Source organism: Syngnathus scovelli, chromosome 13 (assembly GCF_024217435.2).
Source record: "Syngnathus scovelli strain Florida chromosome 13, RoL_Ssco_1.2, whole genome shotgun sequence".
Taxonomy (NCBI): Eukaryota; Metazoa; Chordata; class Actinopteri; order Syngnathiformes; family Syngnathidae; genus Syngnathus; species Syngnathus scovelli.
The window spans coordinates 1,128,244-1,148,552 of NC_090859.1; the positions used below are offsets into that span (position 1 = coordinate 1,128,244).

Here is a 20,309-nt window from a genome sequence, read left to right on the forward strand (position 1 = left end):
CTGCACCGTCCTGCTTCAATGACTACCGCCCTGTGGCACTGACGCCCATCATCATGAAGTGCTTTGAGCGGCTGGTCATGGAGCACATCAAGTCCGTTCTCCCCCCCACCATTGACCCTTTCCAGTTTGCGTACCATGCCAAGCGGTCCTCTGAGGATGCCATCTGCTCTGCCCTCCACTCGGCCCTCACCCACCTGGAGAGAAAGGACTCATATGTGAGGTTGCTGTTTGTGGACTTCAGCTCTGCCTTCAACACCATTGTGCCGCAGCGACTCATCCGCAAACTCGACGAGCTGGGCCTCAGTACCTCCCTCTGCAACTGGATACTGGACTTCCTCTGTCAGAGGCCTCAGGTGGTGCGTGTTGGCGACAAAATCGCCGCCAGCATCACGCTGAGCACGGGGGCCCCCCAGGGCTGCGTGCTCAGTCCATTGCTCTTCACCCTGCTGACGCATGACTGCACTGCGACCTACAGCGACAACCGCATAGTGAAGTTTGCTGACGACACGACTCTGGTGGGTCTCATCACGAATGGCGACGAGACTCGGTACAGGTCGGAAGTTGACCTTCTGACCACGTGGTGCAGGGACAACAACCTCCTGCTGAACGTCAATAAGACCAAGGAAATCATTGTTGACTTCCGAAAGGGTCACACAACACACCTGCCGCTGATCATTGACGGTGCTGTGGTGGAGAGGGTGAGCTGCACCAAGTTCCTGGGGGTGCACATCAGTGAGGACCTGTCCTGGTCCGCAAACACCTCGTCACTGGCAAAGAAAGCTCAGCGCCGCCTGTACTTCCTGCGGAAGCTCAGGCGTGCATGTGCTCCTCAGGCAGTCCTGTCTACATTCTACCGTGGCACCATTGAGAGCGTCCTCACCAGTTGCATCGCTGTCTGGGGTGGTAACTGCACTGAACAGAACTTGAAGGCCCTGCAGCGCATAGTGAATACGGCTGGTAAGATTATTGGTGCTTCGCTCCCCTCCCTGAAAGACATTTACACCTCCCATCTCGCCCGCAAGGCAACATCGATTGCCAGAGATGTGAGTCACCCGGCTCACTCTTTGTTTGACCTTCTGCCCTCTGGGAAGAGGTACAGGAGCCTGCGCTCCCGCACCACCAGACTCGCCAACAGCTTCTTTCTCCAGGCTGTTAGGGCCCTGAACTCGCTACCCCCTTCTGCGTAGCGTGCGGCACTGTTGCGCTATTTTCGGGAATGTCTGCTGTACGCGCACTTGCTCCTTTTTTTTCTGCTCCTCTTATTTATTTATTTATTGTTGTGTTATTTATTCATTATTTATTCGGCACACTTTTGTTATACTTGTTTACTTGTTTGTCTGTTGTGAGCCATGTCTTGTCACCGTGGGATAGGGGGGAACGAAATTTCGGTTTCTTTGTATGTCTTTGGCATGTGGAGAAATTGACAATAAAGCTGACTTTGACTTTGACTTTTGACTTTGACTTCAGCATGCGTCCCGCCTCCACCCTGGCTCGTCGAGGGAGAGCCGGCCTACACCGTGCGCTCTCTGCTCCGGTCGCGTCAGCGCAGCCGCGGCTTTCAGTGCCTGGTGGACTGAGAGGGTTACAACAACGCGCACCGCGCTTGGGTGTCGGCCCGCTGGATTCTCGACCCTTCACTTATTGCGGAGTTTCACCGTCGGCACCACAACCAGCTCGGTCTTCGTCGGGGGCGTCTGAGGCGGTCGGAGGGAAGGTACGGCCCGAGGCGACCTCGCTCCCCAGGCTCGGCGCTTTTGCCTTCCGCACCTGTGGCTTCGGCGCCCGCCGTGGAGTCCCACGCAACTACGGAGCATTAAGTTTTTGTCCATTCTTATACGTTTGTATTTCAGCTGATTTATGTCCTTGGGTTTCCAGTAGTTACAGTGAAATACAATAAATAGAGGCAAATGGTCACTGATGTCATTATATAAAAGCCCATTTTCTGTTTTGTTTTCCATATGTTGGAATAATTTTAAGTGAAGCTTTGGCCTGCCAGACCTGGAGGCCTCGCCTTTACGAGTTTATCTTTTCTTTTTATCTAGGTTCTTCCTTTTTAGTGATAGGGATGTCTTTTGATCCCTGTCAGCCATTTGTATCCTTCCTGTCCTTATGTTGTCTGTGTGTTTTGGTTCCCGTAAGAGTCCTTCACTAACAATGAGCAGGGCTTATTTGCATAGGTGACATGTTCTTTGTTTGATTCACAGGAACTTCATTCCTTTTAATTTAGATGTAGGTTTGGTTCATAGATTGTAGTTTATCAGACCTATTCTTCTTTGTTAAGGGTTACATACGGTTAGAAGTAGTTGCATAAAAGTTATCCCATATTTACTCAAGGTTTGTTTAAGGAACTGCATACCGGTTACCTCACGTTTGCTTAATGTGTGTTGAAATGTTTAGGACAAGTTACTTATTACTATTGTGTGTTAATTACCAAGTAGATAAAGTTAGCAAAGGTCTAGTTGCATTTGTTCCACAGCAAAGCGGCAATCAACGTGCGTCAGGGTATTTGTTGACCTGAGGACAAGTCAGCCAACTGTGAAGGAAGACAGCTGGGGACGGCCTCTGCGGGGGATCACGAGCCAACAGCGAAGTGCTAATTCACACCACACTACATTCTTTTGCTAATCAGCGTTGCTACAGACACAATCCCCCCTCCCTTTAGTGTAGCAACGCCTCTGTAACCAGGGCAACCATAACATTAAAAAGAGGGGCACGTGGAGTAAGGACTCAGAACTGATGGAGGTTGTAACTGAGATTGCTTTCTCTATCGTTCTCCTCGCGAGTAAACCTGTTCTGGTTGTCTTCTCCTCTTCATTCCAGCGAGTGATTTAATGTCTAATCGTATTTAGACCCAACACCATACTATTTGTAAATATGTTATCTATTAATGTAGCACAATGAGAAGTAATTCTACTAGGTTTGGTGATTTTGGGGTATAAGCCCATACTGTACATTGTATATAAGAAATTTCATTTTATGCTTTTTTGGATTTAATAGATCTATATTAAAATCCCCACAGATAAACAAAGTCTTCTGCAATGATCTAGATAACATGTTTTCGATCCAGTTTTCAAAAATATCAATATTTGATGCTGGAGTTCTGTATACACAGCTCACAATTATATTTTTTGTTTTTTCCATACAAATCTCCACTGCGATATATTCCAACAGATTATCAACAGCTGATGTCATACTCTCCACTACCTCATCAAACGTGTGAAGCCCTCTGCTAGGTCTGTTAAGATCTGGCCAGAGGGGGCTGACGCTGAGATGGGGCAATGGCTGCAGGACACCGAGTGGAAGAGGTTTGCCACCCAGGCCACCAGGGACTCTGTCATTGATATTGACTCCTACGCCTCCTCTGTGGTGGATCACATCAATTCCATCATTAAAAGTGTCATCACCACCAAACGGATTACCATATTTCCAAATCAGAAGCCGTGGATGAACAGCGAGGTCCGTCTACACCTTAAGGGACGTGACACTGCCTTCAGATCTTGGGACAAGCAGGCCTACTGCTCAGCCAGGGCTGCCTTGAATAAAGGCAATAAAACAGGCCAAGCAGAGCCACAAGCTAAAGGTGGAGGATCATTTCAACAACAACGATCCCGGGCGCATGTGGCAGGGGATCCGGGCCATCTCGGACTACAAACCCTCGATCAACCCCCCCACTGCAACCAACCCCTCCCCCGACGAACTCAACCATCACTATGCCCGCTTCGACAGAGACAATCAGGAGACGGCCACCAGGATTGCCCTTCCCGCTGATCACCAATCCCTCACTCTCTCAACCACTGAAGTGTGCGCGGCACTGAAAAGGACAAATGCACACAGAGCAGCTGGCCCTGATGGCATCCCCGGCCAGGTGCTCAGGAACTGTGCTGAGCAGCTGACTGAGATGTTCACCGACATCTTCAACCTGTCTCTGGCCCAGGCAACTGTTCCATTGTGCTTCAAGACCACCTCCATTGTGCCGTTGCCTAAACACTCCTCAATGACTACCGCTCAGTTGCACTCGTCTCCCATTTCATAAAGTGCCTCGAGAGGTCACGTCAAATCTGGGCTCTCAACTTCTCTGGACAAACACCAATTTGCCTACTAAGCAAACAGGAGCACGGATGACGCCATCTCCTCTGCACTACATGCAGCCCTCTCCCACCTGGACGAGAGCAACACCCATGTGCGGATGCTGTTCATCGACTTCAGCTCTGCATTCAACACCATCATCCACTCCAAACTCATCATCAAACTTGGCAACCTTGTGGAGAACAAGGACCTCAACATCAATCCCTCTGTCATCAACTGGATATTTGACTTCCTAACCAACAGACCCCAGTCCGTTAGGTTAGACGGCCTCACCTCCTCCACCCTAACCCTGCGCACCGGCATCCCACTCTACTCCCTCTACACCTACGACTGCACTCCTGCGCATGGCTCGAACACCATCCTCAAGTTTGCAGACGACACAACGGTGTCATCAAAAACAACGATGAAACGGCCTACAGTCGTCAGGTGTTGTACCTCCTACCTGACGACGTGGTGTGCCAACAACAACCTGGCCCTCAACACCAAGAAAACCAAGAAGCTCATCGTTGACAGGAAGACTGAGGCTGACACACTCGCCCCCATCCATATCAACGGGGAGGAGGTCGAGTGGGTCGCCAGCTTCAAATTCCTGGGTGTCCAGATCTCCAATGACCTCTCCTGGTCCCTCAACACCTTGTCACTGGTCAGTAAGGCCCACAAGCGTCTCTTCTTCTTGAGGAGACTGAGGAGAGCCCATCTATCTCCTCGAATCCTGGTGAACTTCTTCCGGTGTACCATCGAGAGTATCCTCACCAACGGTCTGGTACGGCAACTGCACAGCCGCGGACCAGAAGTCACTGCAGAGGGTGGTGAAGATGGCCCAACGCATCATCGGCACATCACTTCCTACCATCGAGTCGATTTACCAATAACGGTGCCTGTAGAAGGCACGCAGCATCATCCAAGACTCCAGTCATCCCAACCACAGACTGTTTACTGTTCTTCCTTCTAGGAAGCGATACCGGACTCTTTGGGTTAAGACGAGTAGACTGAGGAAAAGCTTTTTCCCCTCTGCCGTCATCGCCCTGAACTCCGCAGCACAACATCCCTGTCACACCCCTGAACTCTTGTCATTCTGAACCCTGCAGCACAACAACCCCACACAACAACACCTGTATTACCTGCATATACTGTCCATATTTGCATATAATTCTATATAATCTATATATTTATTCATCACTCTTACTCCGCTTGTACATATCTGTTCATATCTAGTTATACTGACACTATATATATATTTATAACCCTGTATTTATAATTAGCATTCGAGTACCGCCTGCAAATATTTGTTCTACTGCACCTTATTGTAAATACTTAGTCATATCTGTACTCGTCCCTCTTGTAGATTATCCCGCATAGTATAACTCACTTCATATTTACCTGATTGCACTGTACCTCCTGCTTAGTATTCTTTTTACTCTGCACTTTACTGCTTTTTGCACTTCTGGTTGGATGTCAAAGTTCTTTTCGCTGTACTGTACTTGTGCTGTACATTGACAATAAATTTGAATCTAATCTAATCTAATCTAATCTAATCTAATCTAATCTAACCTAATCTAATCTAATCTAATCTAATCATCTGTGTAGTAAATGCAGCTGTTTCTTATATCATTGAGTAGGTTGTTATTATTATTATTATGTTAATATGTTTTTGTTTCATTTTTATTAGGCGACCAAAAAAGTATTTCAATGTCATAAACAATCGACTAACGGATGACCCCTTTCCCAAATGAGTCAAATAAAGGGAGGATACACAGTAGGTACTTATATTCCTCTTCTTCAGCTCACCTGGTTTACAGAAGCAGGATCCATCCGCAGGTGAACACTGAGCTCCATTTTTGCAATTACATACAGAGGAGCAATTGACGCCATGAGAGCCTGCTGGGCACGGGACTGAACAGTCTAAACCCTGGAAAAAGGAACGGTTAGGCAAGATTAGAGGACTCTACTCCAAGGCTAGATTTACTTTAAAAGGTTCAAGTGCTCCATTTTGTTTAGCTTTTAAGTGGCCTGTTTCACATACTTGTTTTGGCAGCAAGAGAGAAAAAAAACATCTAAAATTGGATAGCCACAAAATCAGACATCTTCCAAATGGGTAAAATGGTGTCACACGCCTTGTCTCCTGTCACTCTGCTGGTAACCTCCCACCACACTGCCAGTCGTGATCGCGCCCACTCATCACTTCGATCACCTGTGCCTGCCTCTGCTCATCGGCTGATGAATATTTAAACACCACATACCCATCACTTCCCTGGCAATTCGTCCCCGTATGCTATTCGCTTGTTCCTGTGCCGTGTGCCTTGTTACCTGCTCTGAGTCCCAGTTGTCGACCTCGCTTTGTGTGCTGACCAACTAAGCCCGAACACCACCTGTCCTGCACAACTGCCCGTCCATCGACCAAACCCAAACGCCACCTGCCCTGACCGAGTGCACAATCACCGACCGTGTTTCAGCTTCGCCCCCAGAGTTCCCCAAGCTCGATCTTCCCCGATCCCTCAATAAACAGTGTGCGTCATTTGGTCGCCCTGCTCGTCTGTCCCTGATAGTACGAACTGACCATGTCGCAACCAGCGCGTGCTGTTACCCCCTCTCCTTCCATGGAGCGACTGGCTGGAAGAGCTCTCGACCCAGGTCCAGAACCTCACGCAGCTGTCCAGCAAGCTCTGCAGGGTAAAGGAGTCACCGCGTCAGCTCCTCCGCTCATCTGTCCGGCCTAACTGCGTCCGCCCACCGCAGCTCCGGCTCAGCTTCCCCGATGTCAGTTCCAGGCTACCCGGAACCCAAGGAGGGGAATCCAGAACGGTTCGAGGGCGATCCACAGCGAGTTCGGCCATTTCTGTCCAACTGTCGGTTTCAGTTCGCACTCCAGCCTCAGACATTTGCCTCAGAGGGAGCAAAGGTAGGGTACACCTTGCCGGTAAGGGGGGACCGCCGAGTTCGACCGCCAAACACCCGCTTGCGCTTTCTTCTAGGAATTTGCACAAGAAATGATCAAGGTCTTCGAGTTCAGTTCCTCCGTCGCCGAGGCATCGCGGGAGCTTCTTCGGATTGTCAGGAGAGTCGCCCACTTACTGAACACGCCCTGAACTTCCGCATCGCAGTTAGCTGACGTTCGTGGAGCCCGTCCTCCATGGTCGACATCTTCTATGAGAGTCTTGACGACTGAATGAAGGGCGAGCTCATGTCATACAAGTTCCCCGCATCGCTAGACGAGGCAGTTGAGCTTGTGAATCGTATCGATCGCCGCATCCAGGCGAGGCGGAAGGAGCGGGGTGGACGCCACTCCACGTGAGTTCGGGATCGAACCCTGAGGCAAGGTGACCGGACCGTTCAAGGGCTATCCCGAACAGATCGAACGGATGGAGCCGATGGAGATCGGTCGGGCTTCTCTCTCCCCGGAGGAGCACCAGCGGCGGCTTTGTGCCTGTACTGCGGAGGTGAGGATCATCGAGTGGCAACATGCGGGGCGGGGCTCACGCAGCGTTGGGGAATCTGCATGAGTTCTGCCAATCTCTCCTCTCCCACCTGCCGTAAGACCGTGTTGCCACTGCGTCTCCAGCTCGACTAAGACACCCACACACTAACCGCCTCAATAGATTCCGGCTGGGGCCGGATTCTTCTTTGTCGGGAAGAAGGACGGCACACTCCATCTATGCAGACTATCGCGGCCAAAATGACCACTGTGAAGAACCGGCATGCCTTGCCTCTCTTGTTCTCGGCATTTGAGCTTCTTGAACAAGCCACGATATTCACAAAACTGGATCTGAGGAACGCCTATCATCTTGTCTGGATCAGAGAAGGAGACGAGTGGAAGATGTCTTTCAACATCCCCAGCGGCCACTATGAGTACTTGGTGGTTCCGTTCGGCCTCACCAACGCATCTGCTGTCTTCCATGCTCTGGTCAACGACGTCCTCTGAGACATGCTCAACCGCTTAGTATTTGTCTACCTCGACGACATCCTCATCTTCGCCTGAATGATGTCCAAACACCTTACCCACGTCCAGTCCGCCCTCCGTTGCCTCCTCGAGAAGTCCCTGTTTGTCAAGGCGGAAAAGTGTGAATTCCATGTGAAGTCGGTGTCCTTTCTTAGCTTTGTTAGTAGCCGAAGGGCACATCCAGATGGACCCGACAAAAGTGAAGGTCGTCACGTCCTGGCCGGTTCCTACCACCAGAAAGAAGCCACAACAATTCCTCGGGTTCGCAAATTTCTATAGACGTTTCATCAGAAACTACAGTTCGGTCACTTCACCACTCACCGCCCTCACCAGCACCTGCGTCTACTATCATTGGAATACGGCTGCCAACAAGGCGTTCTCTGAGCTGAAGACACGTTTCACCTCCACCCCAATTCTTCAAATGCCTGACACAGGACTACAGTTCGTGGTCGAAGGGTAAAAAGACGTGAGCGTCCTTTCTCAGTGCTCCAGTCCAGACTACAAGCTATACCCTTGTGCTTTCTTTCGCGCCGGCTATCCTCGTAGGAGAGGAACTACGACATCGGCAACTGCAAGCTTCTCACATTAAAATTAGTCCTGGAGGAGTGGCGGCATTAGCTGGAGCGCGTAGCCACCCTTTTCATTGTGTGGATCGACCACCGCAACTTGTAATATCTACGTTCAGCTGAGAGGCTGAACTCCCGCCAGGCTCGGTGGTCCTTGTTCTTTGGCCTCACAGACTGGGGTCCCGTAACACCAAGACTGACGCCTTATCGAGACTGGCACAAGGAGACGAGCGCCCTCGGAAGGCATCGGCAACTATTCTCCAGGAGTCAGTTGTGGTCGCGGCCATCTCCTAGAACATCGAAGAGCGAGTGAAGTTGGACATTCAAGACCAGCCCAATACAAGCACTTGCCCAGATGATCACCTGTTTGTCCTCAATAATCTGTGCGCGCCCGTCCTGCAATGGGCGCTCGACTGCCACCTTGCCTGCCATCCTGGAATTGCTCGCACCAAGTTCTCTGTGGCTCAACAGAACCAATGATGGGGGAAAATATCCGGGACTACATTCGGGCTTGTCCTACCTGCAACAAGACGTCTAATCGCCTGCCAGCCAGCCTGCTCCAACCCTTGCCTGTGCCTCACCGTCCCTGGTCTCATTTGTCAATTGACTTTGTCACCGGTCTTCCTCCGTCCAAAGGGAACACAGTTGTGGTGAATCGGTTCAGTAAGGTGGTGCGTTTCATTCCGCTTCCGAAGCTGCCCACAGCCAAGCAAACCGCTCAGATTCTGCTTCGGAAGGTGTTTCCCTACGCTGCATGTCTTCCAGCAATTAACAAGGATGGTCTCAACAAAAGCCCTGGGTGGAGTATGCCCACAACGCGCTCCCGCGCTCTGCCACAGGCCTGTCACCATTTCACTGCGTTTATGGATATCAGCCGCTGCTCTTCGTCTGCCAAGAGAGAAGCGCTGCCTGTTCGTCTGCGTTGGCGTGTGTCCTTCAGTGCCACCGGGTGTGGATCCAGGCCCGCGCCAGTCACCAGCTACGCCTGCCAGGCCAACAAACATCAGACGCCAGTGTCGTGTCACCGCTCCAGGTCGGCCGGACGGTGTGTTTGTCAGCTAGGGACCTTCCTTTTCGGGTGGAGTCACGCAAAATGTCGCATTCGTCAGTCCGTACCCCGTCTGCAAAGTGATCAATCCCTCAGCAGTCCGGCTTTGTCTTCCGAGCTCCATGAGGGTCCATCCTACATTTCACGTTTCCCGGGTGAAGTTGGTCCATGAATGTTTGCTGACTCCTGCGCCCGTGCCTCCCAGGCTTGTCGGTGGAAACCCCGTGTATGTTGTTTACTCCTTGCTTCAGTCCTGTTGGCGTGGCAGAGGAATCCAGTACCTGGTCAATTGGGAAGAGTACGACAACTCCCACCGCTTGTGGGTTCCGGCTCGATGGCTTCTCTACCTGTCCCTCATCGAGGAGTTCTACCGCCTGCATCCTAACTAACTGGCTCGCTGGCGGGGGCGTCCAAGGGGTACTGGAAGTGCCGCAGCACCTGGTCGCACACGGCGCACTACGCCTTCTGTTGTGTCTCTCGCTCCAGGTGTGCCGGTGCCGTTGCTCCCGGATTTGGCTCCTGACGTCGTGGAATCGGACACCTCTACGGAGTACTGAGCCGCTGCGGAGTATTGATCCGCTACCCACTTGTTCCTGTGCCCAGCTCTGATTCCCAGCTGCCGACCTCGCTTTGTGTACTGACCGACTACGCCTGAATGCTGTTTGTCCTGACCAACTGCCCCGTTCATCGACCAAGCCCAAACGCCGCCTGCCCTGACGCACGATCACCAACCACGTCTCAGCTTCGCTCCTGGAGTTCCCCAAGCTCGATCTTCCCCAATCCCTCAATAAACAGTGTACAGCATTTGGTCGCCCTGCTCGTCTGTCCCTGTTAAATGGACAGTCGTCAATGAATGCATCTTTTTGTAAAGCAGAAAGGAATCAGAGTGCCCAGAGAAAACCAAAACTAGAAAACCACAGCCAAGAGTTGAACCTCAGAACCGATGTGTTTATCTCAAGCACAGCGCAATGCCAGTATTTAGACTCAAATAAGGCAAATAGTCTTCATTAACAGAATGACACATCTGGCTTTAACACATGACTAAAATTAGAAATATTGAAAAAGATTACCAAGAAGCCTGCAGCACAAATACATTTTCCTGTTACACTGTGGCAATCTGCACCATTCTGGCACTGGCACACCTGCTGACAGGACTCTCCATAGAATCCTGGAGTACACGTCTCATTGCAGTAGAGTCCAGACCAACCTGACAAACACGTACATTCCCCAGACATTGGATGGCAGCTGGTAACAGAAAAATACAACATTGTTAAGGACAAAATGTTTTCTGTTTGCTCGATATTTCGATTCTTTATTCATCCACCAGTTTTATATTCTGCTTGACCAAATTAAAAATATTAAAATAATTTAGCAGAAAAATCCACCTGTTTTGAACCATCCCAGAGGGTGGCCATTTTGCCTTGTACATCAACTTTATGTTGACTGAAAATGACATCAAAGTGCCTAAGGGCTCAGGTAATGACCATGACTCTTGTGTTTTCTGGGTTTGGTCATGTGACATTTTGGCAAGCTGAGCCATTAGGAATTGAGATGTCATTTTTACCTGCCAGTATGTATCAGTACAAAGCAAAATGGCTGCCCCTTGAGAGGAAAATGGGTGGATTAATTAATGTTCCACAAACGCAATATTAACTAGAATACTGTGTTTCGGGAGCGAATTTTATTGTAAAGAAAATGTTTGACTTGACTTCCCCTTAAAGTCCTAAGGAATCCAACAGTTTGACTCTGAATCAGTTGACTGCAATTTTTCTTCCAAGGGAAGTAATCGTTGCAAAAGTCGCATCGTGACATTAGAAGTTCCACACTCGAACATTAGGATCACTTGATGTGAAGTACTAAATACTGTACCTCTGCGTATTCTGGGCATTGCATGGACACTTCCTATCACACAGTAGGCCATAGTTTACTTTGGGACACAGTTGAACGTCACACAACTCGCCTGTGTACCCTGGCTCACACAAGCAATTTTCATAGTTATGGTAGCATTTGCTGTTGTTTTTACAGTGACATCTCTTTGTACAGCCAGCACCATAAGTACCAACTGGACATTCATCCTGACACCTGTCCACAGAAATGCACAAGGTCACACAAAGGTTACATATTTCAAAAGATGTGATCATGCAGATTTATTTTGCAAAAAATTATCTTGGAAACTAGTTTTATTTATACAAGCATGCACAATGACATATATCACACTTTATTTAGTATATGGCTCATTCTTGGCAATTGATGACTTTTCAGTGACAATCAATAACAAAAATGTACACATTTTAAAGTTTTTAACATTAGAACATACTGCACATCAAGTTTAATCTTCAGGAACTTGCATAGGTAGCACTCAAGCACCTAAAAATGATTAGGGCTTGTTTTTTCAGTCTGTATTGTGAGAGCGTTCCTAACATGGGAACATAGACAACACTTGATAGTCTTGGATGGATGGATGGATGGATGGATGGATGGATGGATGGATGGATGGATGGATGGATGGATGGATGGATGGATGGATGGATGGATGGATGGATGGATGGATGGATGGATGGATGGATGGATGGATGGATGCATGGATACATGGATGCATGGATACATGGATGCATGGATACATGGATACATGGATGGATACATGGATGGATACATGGATGGATACATGGATGCATGGATGGATACATGGATGCATGGATGCATGGATGCATGGATGGATGCACGCACACACTCGTACGAGATCTTTAACTACACCAAAGCCTACTGGAATGAGTCCTCAAATTTAACACGTTGCTGGCAGAGCACTGCAAACAACTAGTCCAATTAATCCCCTTTCATATTTGTTCCATATTGTCAAGGGGCCCTGACTGGGTTGTTAATGGTTTCCAGAAGGTTAGGGCGCGGCATGTGCTGCTGATTTCCAAGCAGCGTTATACCATGACGTTTGGCTTCACTCAAACCCTTATTTACTCTTAATGGGCACATGGACAGGCTATTCCTGTCTCATCACTGGCTTGCTTAAGTATATGGTGCATGCCCTCTGATATTGCTAATTATATGGACTTCAAAATGTGGTGGGTTCTCAGCGAGGTTTGTCCAAGAAAACACTAACTAGGTTTGTTGGTTTTGTTTTCTTTCTGTGATTGTCCAAACAATGTGAAGGGACAGAAAGATATCATTTGAGTTAAACTTTGCGCTGTTATTAACAAGCTGTAAAGTTTGCTCACTTAACTATACTAGTGTTAACGAGGACAGATCATAGAGATAGTAACCGACAGACACCCTGAAGACTTAGACCCAAGCTCAAAAATATGAATCAAAGATGAATGAAACAAACATGAACAGTTAATATTATGTCTGATAGTTTACAGTTCGTGTCAGAAGATGGATCGAACAGAATGACAATTGTTTGATTGTTTTAATTTACTTTTTACACCAAAGGGAGCAACGCTCAAATTTCGATGTACCGTATTTTCCGGACTATAAGGCGCAACTAAAAACCTCAAATTTTCTCAAAAGCCGACAGTGCGCCTAATAGTCAGGTGTGCCTTATATATGGACCAAATTCTGGCCCGCGGGTCTAAATTTAAACTGGCCCGAAGCATTGTGACATAAAATCAATCATAAGTGGCCAGCTGAAGACTATGACTCATGAATCAAAAAGACTATGGATCATTATTTTGTGATTATAAAGTAATTTGTTGTGTCTGAAGTTGAAATAAATAAGATAAAATGGAGAATGATTTGATTTGGATTAAAAATCTGACACGATGCAACCTGGCCTGTTTACTGGAGTCACAAACACCAATATCACCCTTCTTATTCATACAACAATAACAATGAAACAAACGTAATACATCTAATAAAAAAATAATTCAACTTTCATAAAATTGTTTGTTATTCTTAATCTTTAACTTTAACTTTTCAAGTTTACTGATCTATCTGACTGTTTTGTTTTGTACTTATTAAAGTAAGCTTTACATGTTTATTTTGTGTGTTATGTGATATTAACATTATTGATATATTGTTATTGTTTTCACTACTCCAAGTTATTATATTGTGATTGCATTAATGGTGCGCTTTATAGTCCGGTGTGCCTTATATATGGACAAAGTTTTAAAATGGGCCATTTATTGAAGGTGCGCCTTATAGTCCGGTGCGCCTTATAGTCCGGAAAATACGGTACTGTGTACAGCGACAATAAAGGCGATTCTGATTAATAGAATTACAAATCATAGCATAAAGCTCTTTTTTTCTGTTGGAGCGAAATGTGTCTCTTAGTGATAGTTTTGCCCACTCTACCTTTTATGCAACAACCACACTGGAGACAGTTTGCCCAGTTTACTCTTGCAAGCGGAGAAAGCCATCAGCACCCTGTGTGGTGTAGAGGTACTTACTCTTGCAAGGGAATATTTATTGAGAGAAAGCAGGGTGGGGGTGAGAGTGAACAGGTTTTGGGGGTCACCTCTGCAACCTGGTTAATCAGTGCAGAGGGTCTTAGCTCTTTGTTTTACAAGGTTGTGGAAATAGATACTAGTGGAGCATGTTAGATAACTAACTAAGCAAGAATGTTTCCACATCATTTGGAAATTTTCAACAACTGAATGTGGAAACTTTCCACGAGTCAAGGAAAGGTGGAAGGTTTTAACAAAGTTAATGATTCTAGTCTACATCCCAACATAATCATACGATCAAAATAATTTGTCAACCCTAACACTTACCGTTCTCCCATGTATCCGGGGCTGCAGAGACACTGTCCAGTGGATGAACTACAGAAGGCATTGTTGTGGCATTGGCATTCCTGGGAACAGTTTGGACCAAATCTTCCTTCTGGACATGGTTGTCCACATACTGTACCCTATCAAATAAAACAATACATTCATACAATAAATAATGAATTATATACTATATATTAGAGAATTATCTGATAGATGATAGATGACAGACGGACAGACAGACGGATGGATGGATGGATGGATGGATGGATGGATGGATGGATGGATGGATGGATGGATGGATGGATGGATGGATGGATGGATGGATGGATGGATGGATGGATGGATGGATGGATGGATGGATGGATGGATGGATGGATGGATGGATGGATGGATGGATGGATGGATGGATGGATGGATGGAGGGACGGACGGACGGATGGACGGACGGACAGACAGATAGCTTAGTAGGTAGGTAGGTAGGTAGGTAGGTAGGTAGGTAGGTAGGTAGGTAGGTAGGTAGGTAGGTAGGTAGGTAGGTAGGTAGGTAGGTAGGTAGGTAGGTAGGTACACACACACAGTGCACATGTTTAATATTTTCCACCTAACTTGGTGCAAACATGATTAATGACCCCCTTGATTTTGATCCCTCTGCTTTAGCTTTATCTATCCTAAAATGTGTGGTGTGTTATCCACAAATTAGTGTTACAGGTCAGGACTATTTTAACACTTTGGAAAATACTAATATTGCAATAAAGAATTTGTGAGACGACAAAAGGAATAAAGAATTTGTGAGACGACAAAATGAATGTCAATGTTATGTGCTTGTGTTATCGTAGACTTCTAGACAGGATGTGGTTTGCCAATGTTAGGATAAAAATTCGAAGCTAGAGAAAACAAAATGCCCGTCTCTTTCCAAGCTACAGAAATAGTCATACAAACCGCAATGACACACTGGCCAGAACTCAATAAGGAAGTTTCCTCATATTTTCTTGAAGTCTTGCTTTCTTCCTACAGGACTCACTTTCACTTTCTCTATTTACCCGCTAGATGCCCATTTTTATAAAGAGAATAGGAATGTCTCCATATCTTATTCCCCATTTCACTTATTCATCATTTCAAATTCCCAACTGCACAACACTTTAGCGCTTGATCTTCAAGTACGCAAATTGTGCCAAACGATAGGAATAGATGTAATTAAATTGTTTGGGTTCACCTACTATGCTCAATGATTCTAATTTCATCTTAGTCTGGGTTGTAAGGCTTGTTAGGCTGAGGTTGGTGTGGAGGAATTTGGCTTCTTAAAAGAACATATTTAGCATGAACTTTAATGGGATTGCGGTAGCACTGTTGTCTTGCTCTAATGCCGACTAGCCCTTCATTTTAGCTTGTTCTGCTTGTGATTTTGTGGGCACTCTCAGTCACTCTGGTTTTCCCATAAGGTGGGCACGGAACACCCAGGGTCACTTCACCTCTAATAACTGTGGCAAGGCATCAAGTGCTTTACTAACTAGAACACCAAGGATGCATAATGCCCTGCCAGATGCCCTCCACTACTTCTTTGCTCTGTTTGAAGAAACCAGTAACAACACCGCCAATAGGAGACACACACCACCACCTCATTACACGCCACTCACCCCAACAGATGTGAGGAAGACTGTGCAAAAGATTAATCTCGCGTACCAATGTCCAGGGGTCAGGTACTAAAGATTTGTGCCTACCAGCTGCCTGAAATGCAAATGGTCTTTTTTAACAACAAAGCCTCCACACCTACAGTATTATCCTTTAACCCAAGAGCTCCACAGAAACTGCTTTGAATGGCTATCGGCCAATAGCCCTTATGCTGATAGTCATTAAAGGCTTTGAAAAGATGATCGTGATTTGAATTGAAAACTTCACTGACGCCACTGGTAACCCTCAGCAGTACACCTACAAGAAAGACCGCTCTGACACTGATGATGCTATCTTAGCATACAGCACCTAACAGCACCGACAACACCTGAGGAGCAAAGTGGGTCCTGGACTTCCTGACAAACAGACCACAGACTGATCAGATTCACAACACTGTCTCTTTCCACTGGCCTCATGACTGGTTCCTATTGGCTTTTATATTTGCACTATAGGATCACGATTCTATTATTTTCTGTTGCATTTTATTCCTACCCTGAAAGTCTATAATAACTGACATAGGGACTAAATATGGTAATAAATTCTGCGGCATAACTTGAGTAAATGTGTGATGGATGCTATGCCAAAAAAGTTCATTGTCATATTCATAGTGAATCATGACATCTCCTCCAACATTCAATGTTACACCTTATGAATATTTTTCTGGAATTGAGAAAATCTTCCACAAACACACTTTTAAACATTTCAGACAGTATTTCCATAAGAGGGGAAGCTATCATTCAATAACAACATACCGTAATTTTCGGACTATAAGTCGTGTTCTTTTTCATAGTTTGGGTGGGGGGTGGCTTATACTGAGGAGCGACTTATATGTGAATTTTTTCATAAATTTTCAAAAATTAAAAACAAAAAAGTGAAACCGCGATAAACGACCCGCGATGTCACAAGGGATTACTGTAATTTGAATTTTAATTGACGTCAGCAGCGCAGCTGTTTACATAAAGGACAAAGATTCGATCACAGGATGACGAAGATGACGAAGGGCCCCACGTACTACTGGCATCATTAGCGGCTTTGTTTGTAAGTGACACGGAGGATGAAGAGTTTGAAGGATTTAAGGATTTGGAGTGACACAGAAGGTTTGAAAAACTATTAGGGCTTTTACGCACGCCTGGTCCTACTCTACGGAGCTCTCTTTCACCTCCGTGGATGGAAGTCGGGGGCCGGTGCTTAGCCGGGTGGCTGCCCGGGGACGGTGGATGGGGCTCGGACATGGCTTTTACGCACGCCCGGTCCTACTCTACGGAGCTCTCTTTCACCTCCGTGGATGGAAGTCGGGGGCCGGTGCTCGGCCGGGTGGCTGTCCGGGGACGGTGGATGGGGCTCGACATGGCTTTTACGCAAGCCCGGTCCTATTCTATGGAGCTCTCTTCTATCTCCGTGGCTGGAAGTGCCACCTCCGGGGATGGAAGTCCACGCCGCCACACGCCTGGAAGTCCACGCCGGTGCTTGTGTCCTTGTACTTTGTTAACGCTACAATATAGTTATACGCGCGGCGTTGTTGACAAAGGACGAGGAATTTGATTGATGGATTTAATGATTTGGAATGACACAGATGGCTTGATAATATTATTGCTTATATAATAGTTATTTGATCTATAATTTATATATCATTATATGGGCCTGTGGAATATTTTGAAGTGCAAGCGCCGTCGGCGGCGCGCACCCATTGTTGACATAAAGGACGATCGATGGATTTAATGAATTGGAGGGACACAGATGGTTTGATAAATGAGTAATTTATGTACTAGTTATTTGAATAACTCTGAATGTTACGTCAGGCCCGTTCTCAGCTCTTCGTTTGTGTTTATGTCACGTTAGCATACCTATAGTTTAGCCCATTGTTGCTCGTTCATGTCTGTTCTTGGTGTTGGATTTTGTCGACTAAATTTCCCTCCAAATGCAACTTATACTCCGGAGCGACTTATATATGTTTTTTTTCACGTTATTGTGCATTTTATGGCTAATGCGACCTATATTCTGGAGCGACTTTTAGTCCGAAAAATACGGTATGGATTTTTTTCCCACTATCAGTTCTCTGATGTGCGATGACAAGTCGTCCCAATACTTTTACTCATCAAGTGCAATTCCTAGAAGGTTTCTCAATCATTTTTGTTTGTTGTCGTTATAACAACCCGTAAAAGTACATATTTTATAATACAATGAGTAAAAAAAAAATATGTTTTTTTTTTCTGGAGAAAGAATGTTAGAGATGTGTGCATACCATCCATCCTGCCGGACAAGAGCACTCTCCACTCACATGGTGACATATGCCGCCGTTCTGGCAGGGACACCTCTCTTCACAGTGCTGCCCATGTTTACCCGGAGGACATGCATCCTCACAACTGCAGAGAAAACTCAACAATATTCACGTGCAAACATATAGTGTTCAAACAATTTCTCCTTGGAAGATCAAAAGGTACAAACAATGTTTGTTGTTTTTTTAAATTCATTATTTAAATAAATGATCAGGTTATTCAGGCTGTGTGAAAGGGAAGTAACCGGAGTACACTCAGTACAAAAAAAACAAGGCTTTGACTGTGTGACAGACAACTAAACCACATGCCACACTAAGCAGTCATTCAATAGACACCGTTGCCAAATCCATTTGTTCTGTTTGGCATTATTAAACCAACAAGGCATTGTGTGAAGATGCTGTTACAAGAGTCACCTTGTCACACTCACTTCAAATAAAATTTGATGGCCTCTCTATGGTGGTAAGAGTTTGTTCTAGAGCAGACCTGGGCAAAATACGGCCCGTGGGCCACATCCGGCCCTTTGTGCGTCCCTGTCCGGCCCGCATGAGGCCAATCGTCAATTGTATTTGATTACAACTTAAATTTAAAAAAAAAATCAGTGTCGTGCGTGCAATACAACTGTTTTGCTTTTATTTTGAAAGGCATCGCACTTCCATGTAGCGTACGAGTATGTGAGCTGTGCGTGAAGGTGAACAGGGTGAAGAAATGCTGCCCTCAGAAAAGAAAAGTTGACAAGGAGTGCCGTGTTTTCAACAAGACATGGACTGCCAAGTATTTCTTTACAGAAATGAAAGGTAAAGCCGTATGCCTGATTTGTGGTACACAGGTCGCTGTGTTTAAAGAATATAATTTGAGTCGTGACTACACGACCAAGCATGAGAGAAAATACATCTGTCTGATAAACAGCGCACAACAGAGGCTGATGCATTGCTACCAAAACTGCAAGCCCAACAAGGACTTTTTATCAAACTTCCCACCCAGAGATGCAGTGGCTTTGTCATTTGAGGAAAAGTTAAAGAAGTTAAGAATAAATTGTACTGATTAATAATTGTTTTTTTATTTGACCTATACACCACAATTTCACAGAGCTTAATATAAATATAAACAGAATAATTGTATTCTTCTAATTACCAGTACCAGCTATTTAAAATAAATAATTTAGTGCATTTTACAATGGAAGAAAATTGAGCAGGTTTAAGTTATCGTAGGTGTGGCCCTCTGACACAACTCAGGTTTTTCATGTGGCCCCTTGTAAAAATTAATTGCCCACCCCTGTTCTAGAGCCTTGACAATAGCCCAACGCCAGAAGACTTTCTTAAAATATTACATTACAATATGGCTTCAGATAAGGGGGTGATAATTAATTGACAGTAAATTTTTCAACTGTACTGTGGAGCCTTCGGTTTGTAAAATGCAGCTGCAGATTCTGGCTTTGAAAACAGCAGCTGTCTTGTTCTAATGACATTGACATGCTGCATCAGGCTGCATGAAGTCATGGAAATATGTGACTGCTACATCATTGCCTAATTGTGGTGACCATTTTCTACATTAGTGAAATAAACATTGGGAAAACACACTATTGTTTGTTTTTACTTGTAGAACAACAATGTCCAAAATAACATTGGGACTCTACAGGCAGTCGTAATCTGTTGTAATTACAATTACAAAACCCTTTTGGGTTTTATTCCAGTTAGACTACGCCTCTTTGGTAATTACGGTGACTTCTAGGTTGTTGTGTCACTGAATCAGTGTGAGCATATCTCCTGCAGTTCCAGCTTCCTATTTACCTGCACCCTTGCACACGATATATCATAGTTGGAAGCAGTTAAGACTGTTACATGGGCTACGAGGTCGAGTCACTGGCCGCCCTGCGTGGGCTTGGCTCAGGGAGTACAAAGAATAGGAACCATTTTGGACAGATTTGACCTTTCTCCCGCATTTAGGAGAATAATAATCCATGAGCGTGTCTCGATCCTACTGGCACTCAATAAATAATTCAATTGAGAATATG

The 20,309-nt window shown here is 46.0% G+C and overlaps 1 protein-coding gene across 4 annotated transcripts in view; it reads right to left on the reverse strand.

The window, feature by feature from the left end:
- Positions 1–20,309, reverse strand: part of megf10 (multiple EGF-like-domains 10) — a 112,649-nt gene that overhangs the window by 58,542 nt on the left and 33,798 nt on the right. For 3 of the 4 annotated variants that reach the window (XM_049738641.2, XM_049738640.2, XM_049738638.2), the window contains 5 exons: positions 18,265–18,385; positions 14,359–14,495; positions 11,507–11,719; positions 10,708–10,882; positions 5,875–5,995 (listed from right to left, as the gene is read on the reverse strand). In XM_049738641.2, coding sequence (XP_049594598.1) covers positions 5,875–5,995; positions 10,708–10,882; positions 11,507–11,719; positions 14,359–14,495; positions 18,265–18,385 — 767 coding nt within the window. The remainder of the gene's footprint in view (positions 1–5,874; positions 5,996–10,707; positions 10,883–11,506; positions 11,720–14,358; positions 14,496–18,264; positions 18,386–20,309) is intronic. The other variant, XM_049738642.2, reaches the window with a different exon arrangement.